The 14,378-nt window shown below is 52.3% G+C and overlaps 1 protein-coding gene and 1 long non-coding RNA gene across 2 annotated transcripts; one reads left to right on the forward strand and one right to left on the reverse strand.

The window, feature by feature from the left end:
• The first annotated feature begins 624 nt into the window (after window positions 1-624).
• HPD (4-hydroxyphenylpyruvate dioxygenase) lies at window positions 625-12,149 on the forward strand. The gene is made up of 14 exons (XM_077159762.1): window positions 625-714; window positions 815-841; window positions 1,310-1,372; window positions 1,721-1,825; window positions 2,171-2,213; window positions 2,429-2,511; window positions 3,395-3,484; window positions 4,422-4,525; window positions 4,947-5,024; window positions 7,523-7,685; window positions 7,821-7,892; window positions 9,262-9,384; window positions 11,615-11,731; window positions 11,828-12,149. The coding sequence occupies exons 1-14, from the start codon at window positions 712-714 to the stop codon at window positions 11,927-11,929; spliced, it is 1,173 nt and encodes a 390-aa protein (XP_077015877.1). The 5' UTR covers window positions 625-711; the 3' UTR covers window positions 11,930-12,149.
• Window positions 7,327-12,065, reverse strand: LOC143683579 (uncharacterized). Its single transcript, XR_013175539.1, has 2 exons — window positions 11,809-12,065; window positions 7,327-7,716 (listed from the first exon to the last, which is right to left on the reverse strand). It is a non-coding gene; the product is annotated as an uncharacterized LOC143683579 (long non-coding RNA).
• Window positions 12,150-14,378: the final 2,229 nt, after the last annotated feature.

Below are 14,378 nucleotides of genomic sequence, written 5' to 3' on the forward strand. Positions count from 1 at the left end.
GGAAGACAGGGGAGGGCTCCTCCCGGGGCTGTCTGCTTGGTCCTAGTCCAAAGATTGCATTTATTCCTCCCCCTGAACTACTACTGCCCCCATTTTACAGATGAGGAAGCTGAGGCTCGGAGAGGGTCGATGATTTTCCCCAGTCACATGGTACACAGGCAGATCAGGAAGCAAACACCGGTACCCAAGCCTTTAACCACTATAGCACATAATCCTTTCCCCCAAAACAGAAAACAAACCAGACGCTTGCTGTGCAAACAGGGCTTCACAATCAGTCCCCGATCCCCCCTCAAGCTCCCTCAAAGTATGAACTTCTGGGACCACCTCTGCACTCAAGCTGCACTTGGTATCCGGGATCCCAATTCCGGAGGCCAGAGATCTAGTTCCAGCTTCAAAGTCTGGAATGAACCTGCTCCTGGCTTCTTGCCCTGGCCCAGCCCCCTACCCGCAAGTGGCCTTGGGCAAGTCACGCACGCCCCCTGGGCCTGGCAGCGTCCCACCCACCACCCCACCTGAGCCCCGCATCCAATGAGGCAGAAGCTGGATCAGAGACTCTGGGTCTGCGACCTTCCAGGGGTGGGATCAGCTCTGCACGCCTGGGAAGACCAGGAGGCTGGGGGCGGGACGAACTCCCTATTAAATACGTTTGTCCAACCCTCCCCAGGCCTCTTGGCTCAGTCTTCCCATCAGGGTGCTTGGCTAAGATCAGTTATGGTAAGTCCCTACCTGAGACCGTGGCCGTCCCCACTGGGTGGCCACATCCACAGGAAAACTACCAGAATCAAAGTCTCCCCCTTCTTTTCTTTCTCCTTAGACGACATACAGCGACAAAGGAGCGAAGGTAAGAAGGGGTAACTCAGGGCGTGGGTAAGCAGAAGGGGTAACTCAGGGCGTGGGTCTGGGGAGCGGATGAGCAGCAGAACTAACGGGGATAGGCGATGCCCGTGCTCGCACACACGCCCTCCTAAAAACCATTGACCTCTTCTTAAATACCTGCCAATCTCTTATACCTGCCTGGAAGTCCTTCCTGTGGTCTAACTTAAATCCCTTTTGCAGCAACGTTAGGCTATCTCCCTCCGGGGAGCCTGGGCCAGCCTCCTGGGGGGGGGGGGCGCTACACCATCCCAAACCCCCAGGAGCTCTATGTCCACCTGAGAAATCTCTCTCGAGCCACTCGCTGGGGTCAGTTTCTGCCAAGTTCTGGACTTGGGGCTGGGACAAGGGAGGTGAGTGGGGAATCCCGCCCCACCTGCCCTTTGCTAGATCCACCTCCCCGGACCTCAGCCTCACCCCTCCTCTCCTTTCTCAGCCGGAGAGAGGCCAATTTCTCCACTTCCACTCGGTGACCTTCTGGGTTGGCAATGCCAAGCAGGTAGATGCCAGGGCTGGGGGCGCTGGAGCCTCCAGAAGGCCGGCGGTGAGGGCCCCGGGTGAGGGCAGCCTCTAGCCAGGCCCGTGATTGGCCCCTGGAAGGGGAGAATCAGTGCCAGTCCCGGGACCATGCGGGGAGAGGGGGCCCCTCCCGATGCTGATTGCACAATCAGGGCCGTGGACCCCGGTGGGAAACCCACCTGGGGCGAGGGTGTGCCGGGACCCTTCTTCCCAGGAAGGGTCTGCACCTGGGACCACAGGGCGGACAGGCCGAGGGGGGCTGGGGGCTCTCCGTTGAGGACCCTCCGGGCCTGGCACCTTGTGACCGGGATGCAACCCCGGGAACCAGGCCGCCTCCTTCTACTGCAACAAGATGGGCTTCGAGCCGCTCGCCTACAAGGGCCTGGAGACCGGGTCGCGGGAGGTGGTCAGTCACGTGATCAAGCAGGGCCAGGTGAGCCCCCCGCCCCCACCCAGGACCCCCGACGTGCACCCAGGAAGCAGCTCCCGGAGGGCTCAGGCCCGATGCTCAGGAAAGGCTGGCGAAGGCCCAGGACGCTGGGATGGGAAGTCGGCGCCGCGCCCTGGAGCGCCCCCTGTGGGCGGCCTGACCCAGCGGCTCGTCTCAGCACCCGGGGCTGTGGGAGGAAAGCCCCCCGCCCCCCTCCAGGACCCCTCTAAGGCGGAGAAAGGCTTAGAATCCACGGTCAAGGAGCCTCATGGCTGGGGAGGAATAACAGGTCCAGGCTCACCCAAGCCACCCCGTACACCCACCCTCTCCCCCCCAACCGCGACCTAGATTGTGTTCGTCCTCTCTTCAGCCCTCAACCCCTGGAACAAAGGTGAGGGGGTGGGCGTGGGGGCGGGGAAGGGGGCGGGGACACAGGGCTGGGGCGGGGCGGGGCGGGGCGGGGTCACAGGGCTGGGGGCGGGGGCAGGGACTGGAGGCGGGGTAGAGGCGAAGGGAACCCGTGCCCAGAGGCAGACAGCGCCCAGAGGGCTAGGGGTGTGGGCCAAGGGCCCGGTGTCCAGCGTCCCCACCCCTCACCGGCCACAGAGATGGGCGACCACCTGGTGAAACACGGAGACGGAGTGAAGGACATCGCGTTCGAGGTGCAGGACTGTGACTACATCGTGCAGGTGAGCCCACAGCCCGCCCTGGGCCCTCTCTGGAGGGGAGCGGTGGGGTTCGGCGGGCCCTGCATCTGGCCTGGGCCACCTCTATTTTGGGGGTGAGCCGGCTGTCAGGGCTCCAGGGGGGCACTTTGGAAGCACACCCCTGGGTGCCAGCGGCCGGTCCTCTCTCTGCGCCTCAGTTTCTGCATCTGTAAGATGGGGATAACCACAGCACTTATCTGGCTGGGTTGTTATAAAGGGAGACGATATCCTAATTACCATTGACTGAACCCCACTGAGAATCAAGCACCAAGCTTGGGAAGAGACGCTCAGAGCATGGGGTTCAGAGCCAGGTGTCTAGACCTGAATCTTCTTAGCTGTGTGACTTTGGGAAAGTGACTCAACTTCTCTGTGCCTCAATTTCCTCCACTATAAAATGGTGATGATAATAGCACCTTCCATATAATGTCGCTGTGAGGATTAAAGAGGCTGACATCTAGAAGAGTGTCCCTCAGGCAAGAAGCCAGGCTTTGCAAAATACATGCATGAATGACACATGTAAAGCGCTTGGCTCGGGGTCTGACACATCATAAATGCTCAGTAAACATCAGCTTGTATTATTAGTATCCAACCACCCTTTTTACAGATGGGGAAACTGAGAACTGGAGAGGGGGAAGGGCTACAGAGTGAGTTAGCCAAGAAGGCAGACCATACCATCCATCCCCAACCTGGTTTTTCTCCCCCAGCCCCAACTCTGAGCTGGAGCCTCAGTTTCCCTACTTGCCCAATGGGCACAAGGCGGGGGTGTTGGGAGGTGACAGCCGAAGCTGGCTGGGGCTGGAGAAACCAGTGGTGGCCTGGGAGAACCCAGCCCTTACTGCTTCCCCCGGTCCCATCTGCTCTGCAGAAAGCCCGGGAACGGGGTGCCAAAATTGTGCGGGAGCCCTGGGTGGAGGAAGATAAGTTTGGGAAGGTGAAGTTTGCTGTGCTGCAGACGGTGAGTTAACTTCGGTGCCCCCTGCCCCGTGCTGTCAGCCAGGAGATGCCAGGACTGCCCCTTCCCCAACGAAGTCCATTCTGCATCCCCCATCCCTGCCTCAAAGTATGAAGAGTCTCCCAGAGTCTGCCCCCCTGTAATGCTTTCCCAGGGGCCCATCCTGGCCTTCCTTTCCTCCCCAGGTGTGTGTGGGTGGGGTGTGAGCAGCGGGGCATAGGCTTTGGATAGGGGCTTTGGAAAAAAAGGGAGACCTAGACAAATGGGGGCTGGGAAAGCCACAACCCTCACACCTGCGCAACTTTCGAGAAACCGTGTCACCTCTCTGAGTCCGTTTAAATGAGCGAAAACTCAAGTCAGCCCACCTTGGTGATCTGGGACGTGCTACTTACCCTGTCAGTGCCTCAGTTTCTTCATCTACAGCCCCTCATAGGGCCCTTGTAAGGATTAAATGAGATAAAAGTCATGAAATGCCCTTAGAGCAGGGCCAGGCCTGTCATAGACACCTGGCACATATCAATTCTTTGTAGCACATGTGTTACTGCCATGCGAAGATAGTTGCAGGTCCCTAAGATTAAATGCAACTTAAAGTTTGTTAAAATGGTTGAAAGAGTCGTTCAGTATAATTTGATTCACCGCCCTCGTTCATTCTTCATTTACTCCATGCATTTTATTGAGCACGTGCTCTGGGCCAAGTGTACAAAATCTTGGCCCTCACCAAGTTGCTGGGATGTCAAAGAAACCCCTAACAAATGACAGATCTCAGATCATTCTAGAAAGGGCAAGGGCTTTGTCCACGATTCCATGCTGAGCTGAGGCCAGACCCAGGTTGGAAGCCAGGGCTGTGTTGGCTCCAGTGACACGTGGCCTGGCCCTGGCAGAATGTTGGTGCAGAGGCTGAGCTGGGCTCTGCTCCCCGCCCCCACCCCACCCCCCACAGTATGGGGACACTACCCACACACTAGTGGAGAAGATGGGCTACACCGGCCGCTTCTTGCCTGGATTTGAGGCTCCAGCCATCATGGACCCCCTACTTGCCAAGCTGTGAGTGACCCTAAGGATGGGGGCAAGGGGTACTGGCCCCGATGGGATGGAAAGCAAAGCCCTCTGTCTCCGAGGCAGACTGGGCCTCTCTGATGAGACATCCAGGGAACTCCAAAGAGTCCCAAGTGTGGCCTGGAGAGCTGGTGCTAGGTGCACAGATCAGGCTGCCTGAGGTCAAAACCCCAGCTTGGCACTTCACAGCCATGAACCTTGGGGAAATCATTTAATTTCTCTGTGCCTCTGTTTCTCCATCTGTCAAATGGGGGTACTACGGTACATCCTCATGAGACTTGGTGAGGACTAAATGAGTTCATAGAAAGTGCTACCTAAGTGAACTATTTTGTTATTGAGGGGTCAGCAGGGAGGGTCACACAGGAAGTAGACTTCTTCTCGCACCTCCAATTCCTTCCCCTTCCCCCAGGCCCAGCTGCAGTCTCGAGATTATCGATCACATTGTGGGAAACCAACCTGACCAAGAGATGGTATCTGCCTCTGAATGGTGAGCCCCTGGCCCACCCTCCCCTCCCCAAAGGGACCGGACCTCACAGGAGACCAGCCCACCCCACAATTCTTATCGCTAGACATCAAAGTGGAAGATAAAGGACAGGGTGGTGTAGAGGCTAGCCTGAGGTCACTGATTCATTTATTCATTCCAAAAACATCACCATGGAGACTAGAGGAATTAAAGCCCAAAGTGACACCTTGGTCCTTTCTCTAAGGCTCCTGGGCAAATGGGGCAGTGGAATGGCTTTAAAATGGGAATTTGTTAAGTTACAAGTGTACAGTTCTAAGGTCATAAAAATGTCCAAACTAAGGCATTGAGAGAAAGGTACCTTGACTCAAGAAAGGCTGATGTCTGTCACACGGGAAGGCACATGTCTGGTGCCTGCTGTTCCTTGTTCCCGGTTCCATTGCTTCACAGCTTCTGATGCCAGTGGTTTCCTCTCTGAGCATCTGTGTGCCTTCACTTAGCTCCTTCGAGACACAACTCTGGGTTCTGGCTTGCTTAGCATCTCGTGGGAAGGCACATGGCTACATCTGCTGGGGTCTCCAAATGCCCATGTCTAAGCATCTGCTTTCTCTGTCGACACTCCAAGCATCTCCAAATGTCTGCATCTCTGTCAACTTCTATAGCAACTGTTCCCCAAGCATCTGCATTTGAGGTTTCTCCAAAACTTTTCCCATTTTAAAGGACTCTAGTAAACTAATCAAGACCCACCTTGAATGGGTTGAGTCACATCTCCATCTAATCAAAAGGTCACACCCACAATTGAGTGGATTAAAGCTCCATAGAAACCTAATCAAGAGAGTTCACCCTACAATATTGAATCAGGATTAAAGAACATGGCTTTTCTGGGGTACGTAACAGTTTCAAGCCAGCACACTGCCCAAACAATGCCCTGGTGCAAACTAGAAACAAGTGCCTCTCTCGAGGCACTTTACTTCCATCTGCAAGAGAATTGCCAAACTATGCATGTTTTGTTAAAACAAGATGCTTTAGTGTTACAAACAATAAAAATGAAGGACTCCAACTAGAAGATAGATTAGTGGAAAAGTATAAGAGTTTGCAAGTATTAGTTTTTGTTTCTATAATCAGTTAAGAGACTGCTCCTCATTTTGGGGGATACTAGTATGTATTTGTAATGTTTCCCTAAAATTATCTTTTTATTTTGTAAGACCCATACATGCTGGTTAAATTCGTTTAAAATTTGGGCTACTGTCATGAATGATTTCACTGCCATCAGCCAGGCTGATTGATGTATTGTAAATGTCATTCCTTCCTGCTTATTTTAATACTTAAAATTGTATATAAAATTCTTAGAAAGCCTACATAATACGAGTACCAGCCTTGCCAAGTACCAATTTCCTTTGAAATTTGACACCAATTAAAGTGGTTTGAGTGGAGACAGAGGTACAGGAAAGCATATAAATATCTTTTTTTTTTTAATTTGCAACAGTATCCTTTATGTGGGAGAAGTTACTATTCAAGAGGAAGGTGGCTTAAATGGATGTTTGTATTCATTGAGACTTTTTCTTATAACATTTTTAAAATTGAGTAATTGTTAAATGCCCCATTTTGCTCTGTATGTACTTAAAGTTTTAGTATTCTGTCCTTTAACGAGGTGGGTTTCTAAAATCCAAACCAGTACTTGGGGAGGTTAGATGGCTGTGTTTTTAGGCTTTGTGTGTATGAGTGGTTTTGTTTGCTTTTTGGTTGTGTTTTCCTCCAGAGATTTTGAACTTTAATCAATAATCATGTGGGTAATTTTTTTTTAAGAGCTTTAGGTTTTCTCTTAAGTAAAATTGTGAACATGCATGTTTCAAGGGTAGGGCATCAGTTATAGAGCTGGGTAGCATTGTAGATTGTACCATGTGCCTTGTCAGTGTGTTTCTGGACACAGTTTTTCCAATAACTTGAAAACCCAAAAGGGACATTAGGGAAAAAAAAAAGGGACATTATGTTAGGTATATACTGTACATGAATCTATGCAAAATGGCAGCTTGTTTTCTTGAGCCACTGTTGGAATTTTTTTCTTCTTTTTATAGAAATTTTTAATACTGATTGCTTCATAGGTGCTCAGTTTTATACACAGACTGAGCAGTACAGCACTGTGCCAAAAATAAGTATAGCATTGCTTAAACATTGTGTAGTAACACCAGTTCTTTGTAATTTGGTTCAGTGGTGCATGTTTTGCACTACCTGGAAGTTGCAGCAGTCTTTAATCTGTCAGTAAATAAAATGTCTTTTAACTTCAAAAAAAACACAAAAAACAAGATGCTTTAAAAAATAAATAAATAAATAAACAAACAAGATGCTTTATTTCCGCTTGAAGGAAATTGTCATATTTAAGGTACAAATCTGCAAGATCTAGGATGTGAATGGTGCTTCCATTTAGGAACCTGCTTGGAGATGGATTTTGGAGGGTGGAAATGGGGGTGAGGAGGCAGTCCCAGGCCGACGCTCAGAGCCGATGCCTCCTTCTGGCCACCCCCCAGGTACGTGAAGAACCTCCAGTTCCACCGTTTCTGGTCCGTGGATGACACGCAGGTGCACACAGAATACAGTTCTCTGCGTTCCATCGTGGTCACCAATTATGAGGAGTCCATCAAGATGCCCATCAATGAGCCTGCACCGGGCAAGAAGAAGTCCCAGATCCAGGTGGGGCCTTCACGGGGCCCTGGGGACCTGGCTGGGCAACAAGATAGCAGGGAAGTGACTTGGGTGCTTCTTGTGGGGGCAGGGATGTGGGTGATGGGAGAAAACAACAGTGGTTTCCTTGTTTCCCTCCCCCAGGAATATGTGGACTATAACGGGGGTGCCGGAGTGCAGCACATAGCTCTCAAGACCCAAGACATCATCACTGCGGTGAGAACCCCACTCCTGGTCCTAATTTGCCTCTCGTGCCACTCAAGGGGGCAGGCCTGGGGCCCCTCCCTCTGGCCTGCAGAGTGGATGGGGCTTCTTTATTGGTTTCTGGAACTCAGAGCTCACCCTTCTCCACCCTTGAAGCTTCGAACCCTGTGCAGAACCCTCTTGGCTTTAGAGGTAGCAGGTGCCAGGGAATCCAGAAGCCTGGATTCCAGTCCCAGCTCTGCCTGTGACTTGCTGTGCCTCCCAGGGGGGATTTCCCCCACCCCCGGGCTTCAGTAACCTCCCTAGAAAATAAGAATATTAGTCTATAGGATCTATTAGGTCCTTTCAGCCAAATTAAATGTCCCTTTGGGGAGGCTGAGTCATGCATCAATATGACATGTGGATAAGAACCTGGACATGGGAAGCATATCGGCCCAGTCAAATCTTAGCTTTCCAAAAGAATTCACTTGGCAACTTCAGTCTTGAGATGTGTTTTTGAGCACCTACCGCGTACCAGACACTTGGATATATCAGCAAACAATACAGTAGTTTCCATCCTTTTGGCAGCGAGAAGCCAGGCATTAGGAATGGTAATACATTAGGTAGGCAGTGAGTGCTCTGGAGGAAAGTAAAGCTGGGAGGTATGGCAGCGAACATGGAAGGCACTGCAAGTTAACAGGGCCATCAGGGAAGGCCTTAATGAGGAGACATTTGAGAGAGCAAAGGCTCATCTTTTATGGTTGAGGAAGGGGAAGGAGAGAAGTATGTGGGAATGTGGGAAAGTGCCCCAGGCACCAGGAACAGTCAAAGTCAAGGCCCTGAGAGGGGACTGTGTCCGGAAGGTTCAAGGAACAGCAATGAGCATGGTGGCTGGAACAGAATGAGCAAAGGAAAGCGATCAGGAGGAGGAGGTGCAGGCAGACAGCATGGGTCAGGGTGTGAAATCTGAATTTTACTGAGATGTGACACCGCTGAGGGGCAACTGGAGGAGTGACATGATTTGATTTATATGTTCACAAGATCACTTTGGTTGCTATGTTGAGAATGAATCCTTCCTCACTCCATGCCTCAGTTTCCCCAGCTATAAAATGGACAGAATCCTAGTCCAGATACGTCCAAACATTAGTGCCTGGACATCATGAGGCAACATGTGCCTTGAAGCAGGCATGTAGCGAGTGTTCCCTAAACGTGGGTGATTCCTGTTCTCCTAATGGGGCCCCAGAGTTGGCGTCATCCCACTACATGGTAGCCGGGGGAGCTGGGATAGGACTGCCCGCCCTGCCCCCCAACTCCTCCCTGCCTCCTCCTGGCTCTGCACCAGGACTAGAGGTGTTGAGCAGGGACAGGGGATGAGGCTGACCTCAACCCTGCTCCGGGACAGATCCGCCATTTGAAAGAGAGAGGCATGGAGTTCTTGGCTGTCCCACCCACGTACTACAAACAACTACGCGAGAAGCTCAAGACGGCCAAGATCCGGGTGAAGGAAAATATCAACATCCTGGAGGTGAGACCCAGTGCAGGGTGGCCCAGAGAGCCAGCCCCCTGGTGCTTGCATATGAGGGGGTGCAGACAGAAGACAAGCAGATAGACAACACACACACCATGTGGGAGAGTCGGCACCACAAGATAGACTGTGCCTTGGGGCTGTGTTACACGGTCGTGATGGTGGTGGTGGTAGTGGAGGCAGTGGTGGTCTCGTGAGGAGGTGTCGTTCAGGTGAAGTCTACATGATGGAAAGGAGCTGGCCATGCAAAGTTCTGGGAAGGTATATGCCTGGCTGAGGGATCAGCAAGTGCAAAGGTCCTGAGGCAGGAACAAGCTTGGTGTGTCCAAAGAAAAAAAGAAATGCAGAGGGATGAAGAGTAGTATCTGAGGAGACACCGAAGTCAAAACAGTAGGGAGGGGCCAAGTCTTCTTATCAGCCATTTAGAAGTTTAGATTTTGCTCTTTTGTGGCCAGAAGCCATTGGAGGGTTTTGTTTTTAACAATTTTTTGAGATATGATTCAGATACCGTACAATTCACCCATTTAAAGTGTACAGTTCAGTGGCTTTTAGCATATTTACAAAGTTGTGAATCACCTCCGATCCCCCCAGTTCCCCCAGCCCCTGGCAACCAGTCATTATTTGCTGTCTCTATGGATTTGCCTATTCTGGATAATATTTCATTTAAATGGAATTATACAATCTATAGTTCTTGTGTCTGTCTACTCTCACTCAGCGTCATGTTTTCAAGCTTTATCCCTATGGTTCATGTATCAGAACTTCATTTCTCTCTTGTGGCTGAATAATATTCTACTGCATATGACACATTTTGTTTCTCCATTCCTCAACTGATGGACAATAGGCTTCTTTCCACTTTTGGCTATTATGAATAATGCTGCTCTGAATATTCGTATACAAGTTTTTGTGTGGACATAGGTGTTCTGGTTTGCTAGCTGCCGGAATGCAACACACCAGAGACAGATTGGCTTTTAATAAAAGGGGATTTATTTTGTTGGTTCTTCAGAGGAAAGGCAGCTAACTTTCCACTGAGGCTCTTTCTTACGTGGAAGGCACAGGATGGTCTCTGCTGGTCTTCTCTCCAGGCCCCTGGGTTCCAACAACTTTCCCCGGGGTGACTTCTTTCTGCATCTCCAAAGGCCTGGGCTGAGCTGCTAGTGCTGAGATGAGGAATGCCGAGCTGCTTAGCTGTGCTACATTGCGATCTCTCATTTAAGCACCAGCCAATTAAGTCAAACGTCACTCATTACAGCAGACACGCCTCCTAGCCGACTGCAGATGTAATTAGCAACAGATGAGATTCACCTAACATTGGCTCATGTCCACAGCAACAGAACTAGGTGCCTTCACCTGGCCAAGTTGACAACTGAATCAAACTACCACAATAGGTTTTCAGTTCTCTTGGGTGTAAACCCAGAAGTGGGATAATTGGATCCCACGGTGGTAGCTCCATGTTTAACATTTTGAAGCATAGCCAGACCGTCTCCCAAACAGGCTGCACCATTTTATTTTCCTACAAGATGAGGGTTCCAATTTTTCCCGGAGGGCTTTAAATAAGGAGTAACACGGTCTGATTTTAAAGCTTGCTCTGCCTTCTGTGGGGAGGATGGATTGGGGGGAGGCAAGGGGGGAAGCAGGGAGGTGGTCCATGGATGATGGCGGTGGTTTAAACAGTGTCTTAATTTCCGGGGCCTGCTGCAGTCAAGTCCTTAAAGCAGAAGTGTAATGGCACACAGTTCTGGAGACCAGAAATCCAAAATCAAGACCGTGCCTTGTCTCTTCCTGCCTTCTAGTGGTGGTGGGTGGTCCTTGATGTCGTTTGGCTTGTGGTAGCATCATTCCAGTCTCTGCCTCAGTGGTCACGTGGCCATCTCCCCTCTGTCTGTGTCCAATTCTCCCCTTATAAGGACACCAGTCATATGGGATTCGGACCCACCCTAAATGGGATTTGGTCTCATCACTTCCAAACACAGCCCAAGTCACAGGATGGGGATTAGGATTTGGATGTGACTTTTGGGAGACAAACCCATAGCAGACAGGAAGGCTGCAGGGACGTGGTAACAGGACAATGTGGGGATAAATTTGGAGGTGTCTGGAGCTGCCGGAGAAAGGGGTCTTTTCTCGGCTTTGGGGTGCAGGGTCCCTACGGATGTACTAAGGAACCCCCTGTCCCCCATGTCAGGCTAGCAGTGTAGGCCGGCTTCCCCTAGCTGAGCCCCTGTCTCCTACGTAGGAGCTGAAAATCCTGGTGGACTACGACGAGAAAGGCTACCTCCTGCAGATCTTCACCAAGCCCGTCCAGGACCGGCCCACGCTCTTCCTGGAAGTCATCCAGCGTCACAACCACCAGGTGCGGCCTGTCCCCAGCGAGGCCGGCGCGCACCTGCGGGGTGGTGGTACGGTGGGCTTTCTGGACTCGCAGCTCACCTGTTCTCTCCCCCTGCAGGGTTTCGGCGCCGGCAACTTCAACTCGCTGTTCAAGGCCTTCGAGGAGGAGCAGAACCTGCGAGGAAACCTCACCGACCTGGAGACCAACGGGGTTGCGTAGGCCTGGCCCCGCCCTCCTGAGCCGCCCGGGCCCCGCCCCCCGCAGGTGCCTAGCCACGCCCCCGGCGTCGGGACACGCCCACTACCTAGACCCCAGACTGGCCACTCCCGTTAGATCCCGCCCCCAGCCGGCCCAGTGCCCCGCCCACCTCCTGGCCCCGCCCCCTGCTGGGCGGTGCCCTGCCCCGCCCTTTCTAATAAAGCCGACCCAGGGGCCGGAGGCGGTGTCCGGTGCTTCTGCTAGTTGTGGAGCAGTGACGCGCTTTCGCCACCAGGGGGCAGTCAGGGCGGCCGCGCTGCTGGGGGGCGTCGGGGTTAGGGGCGAAGAAGGCGCGGAGAGGGAGCCAGGGGAACAGGGGACTTACCCTCTAGAAGGAAGTCGGACGTGGAAAATGTTAAGAAAATAAAGCAGAGGTGTGAGGGAAGCTACTTTCGACTGAGAGAAGGCCCCTCTGGGGAGGGGAGATCTGAGAGGCAGCCGTGGGAAAATCTGGGGAAAGCGGCCAGGAAGAGCGGAGAGGCCGAGGTGGGTAGCATCCTGAGAGCTTTAAGGTCTCTAAAGATGAGCTGTCCCCAGCCGGGCTACACAGACCCTAAACCTTTGGACAAATGATAGCAGCGTATCAGCCAAGGTTTTGTGGGCGCACCTCCCTGCTCAGCAAGCGCCCGATGCGTGGAACCCTTTAGCAGGTTCCTGGTCTGAGAGAGGTGCATCCCTGAGGAGGGATGGGAGCCCCTCAGCTTCTGCCTTCCGCTCTGTCAGTCACTAATGCCTCACCCCAGGGCAGCTCCACCCCACCTCCACCCCACCCCATCCCCACCAAGCCTTCCAGTGAAGACTCCTTTCTGAAAGGGACTAATTCATGCTCAAGTGTGAGTGATCCTTGCAAAAGAATGAAGCAGTTGGAGAGGAGGTACTAAATCTTTGGAAATAAATTTGTTCTTTTAAACCAGGGAAGAGGAGGTGGGGCCAAATTGGGACTCTTCCTTTTGCCTCTGATACTAGTGTGTCAACTCAGACCCAGCAGCAGGCAGGAGTCAGGGCTTCTGAGATGGCGGGATTGTAGGAAGGAAAAAAGCATGAGAGAGCCAGAAGATGCAACAGCAGGTCCCAGGCCTCTCTTTATTAAAAATATCCTCGTCCCATGGCTGATGAAAAGGAAGGAAAATTCTGTAATCTCAGAGAGGACAAGTTGGTGACCCCCAGGACCAAATCTGGCTGACAGATGTATTTTATCTGCATCGTTTAAACAAATTTGAATCGACATTTCAAAAAATTCGGATATTTCATGTGCAAATTCTAGGACTCTAGTATTCTTGGGATAGTCTGGCAACTCTGGGCCTGACTTCCAGAGCAGCATCGATCCATTAGCTGGGGCTTGGGGACGGGCCAGGGAGCCCAACTGCCTTGGTCCACACCGGAGACCAGGGGCTTGTGGGCTGCGTGACTCAGTGAGCTACTTGATCCCCCAGTCCCTGCTTCCTTCTCTGCAACATGGGGCTACCCACCCCTTGGCACAGTTGTGAGCTAATATCAAAGATGTGGAAAGCAGTGGCTGGCTCCGAGACAGTGCTATACAGGTGGGGAGAGGGGTCTGGTGAGGGGCTCTTGGCCAACTCTGCTTAGGGCCTGGCACCCCCACCTGCCCTCTGTATGCAAATGTCTCGACTTGGGGCGACCCTTCTGAAGGCCCCCACAGCAGAACACATATAGGGTTTTTCCTGTGGGACCGAGGAGGGGGCAGAGGGAGAGGCCCATCAGTCTGAGGAAGGAGAACCATGAGCCTGGGTGTGTGTGTGAAGTGAGGCAGAGGGAGAAGTCTGGGGCTGCCCAGGGGGTGGACTCCGGCAACCCCGCAGCAGGCAGTGGCAGGGGGGAGAGGGGATACAAGTGCCATTGACTGTGATGGAAAATATGGCAGGAGGAGCAGGTTCCCGAGGGAAGATTTGGACGTGTGTTTCCTTTGTGTGCCTTGGGCTGGACACCTCGCGTTGCCCTGCTGCCCTGCAAGATCCTGTATCATCTGCCTCCCCCTTCTTGGACCTTGCTTCCTTCGATTCTTTCCCCTTGCTTGCTCAGCTGCAGCCACACCAGCCTCCTTGTCGTTCCTCCAATATACCAGGCAGGGACAGAGGTTTTGTCTGTTCTTCTCAGCGACGAAGTGGACACTGGCTTAGCAAAGTTCCTGTGGGCCCCTCACTCAGCACCCAACCCCCATTCCCCCAAAGCAGAGGTGACACCTGGGGACACTACCTCTGGGATGCCACAAACACTGTGTATATTTAATTCTTCCCAATTTGTGACTTATTTTACCAGTCCCATCCCCTCCCCATGCAGACAAGAGGGATGTATCCGTAATCACCAGAAGTTTTCAGAAAACATCTTTCCAAATCCTTCTGCTAATAGCACTAGGACACTTCATCCTGTTTCCTTAATTGCAGACCGAGGG

The sequence above is a fragment of the Tamandua tetradactyla genome, chromosome 5 (assembly GCF_023851605.1).
Source record: "Tamandua tetradactyla isolate mTamTet1 chromosome 5, mTamTet1.pri, whole genome shotgun sequence".
Classification (NCBI taxonomy): domain Eukaryota; kingdom Metazoa; phylum Chordata; class Mammalia; order Pilosa; family Myrmecophagidae; genus Tamandua; species Tamandua tetradactyla.

Excerpts from the sequence above, each read along its gene's own strand:
- HPD (XM_077159762.1), top strand. Across the intron at positions 1,826-2,170 it reads ACGTGATCAAGCAGGGCCAG|ATTGTGTTCGTCCTCTCTTC; the intron begins GTGAGCCCCCCG and ends ACCGCGACCTAG. Across the intron at positions 11,732-11,827 it reads TCCAGCGTCACAACCACCAG|GGTTTCGGCGCCGGCAACTT; the intron begins GTGCGGCCTGTC and ends CTCCCCCTGCAG.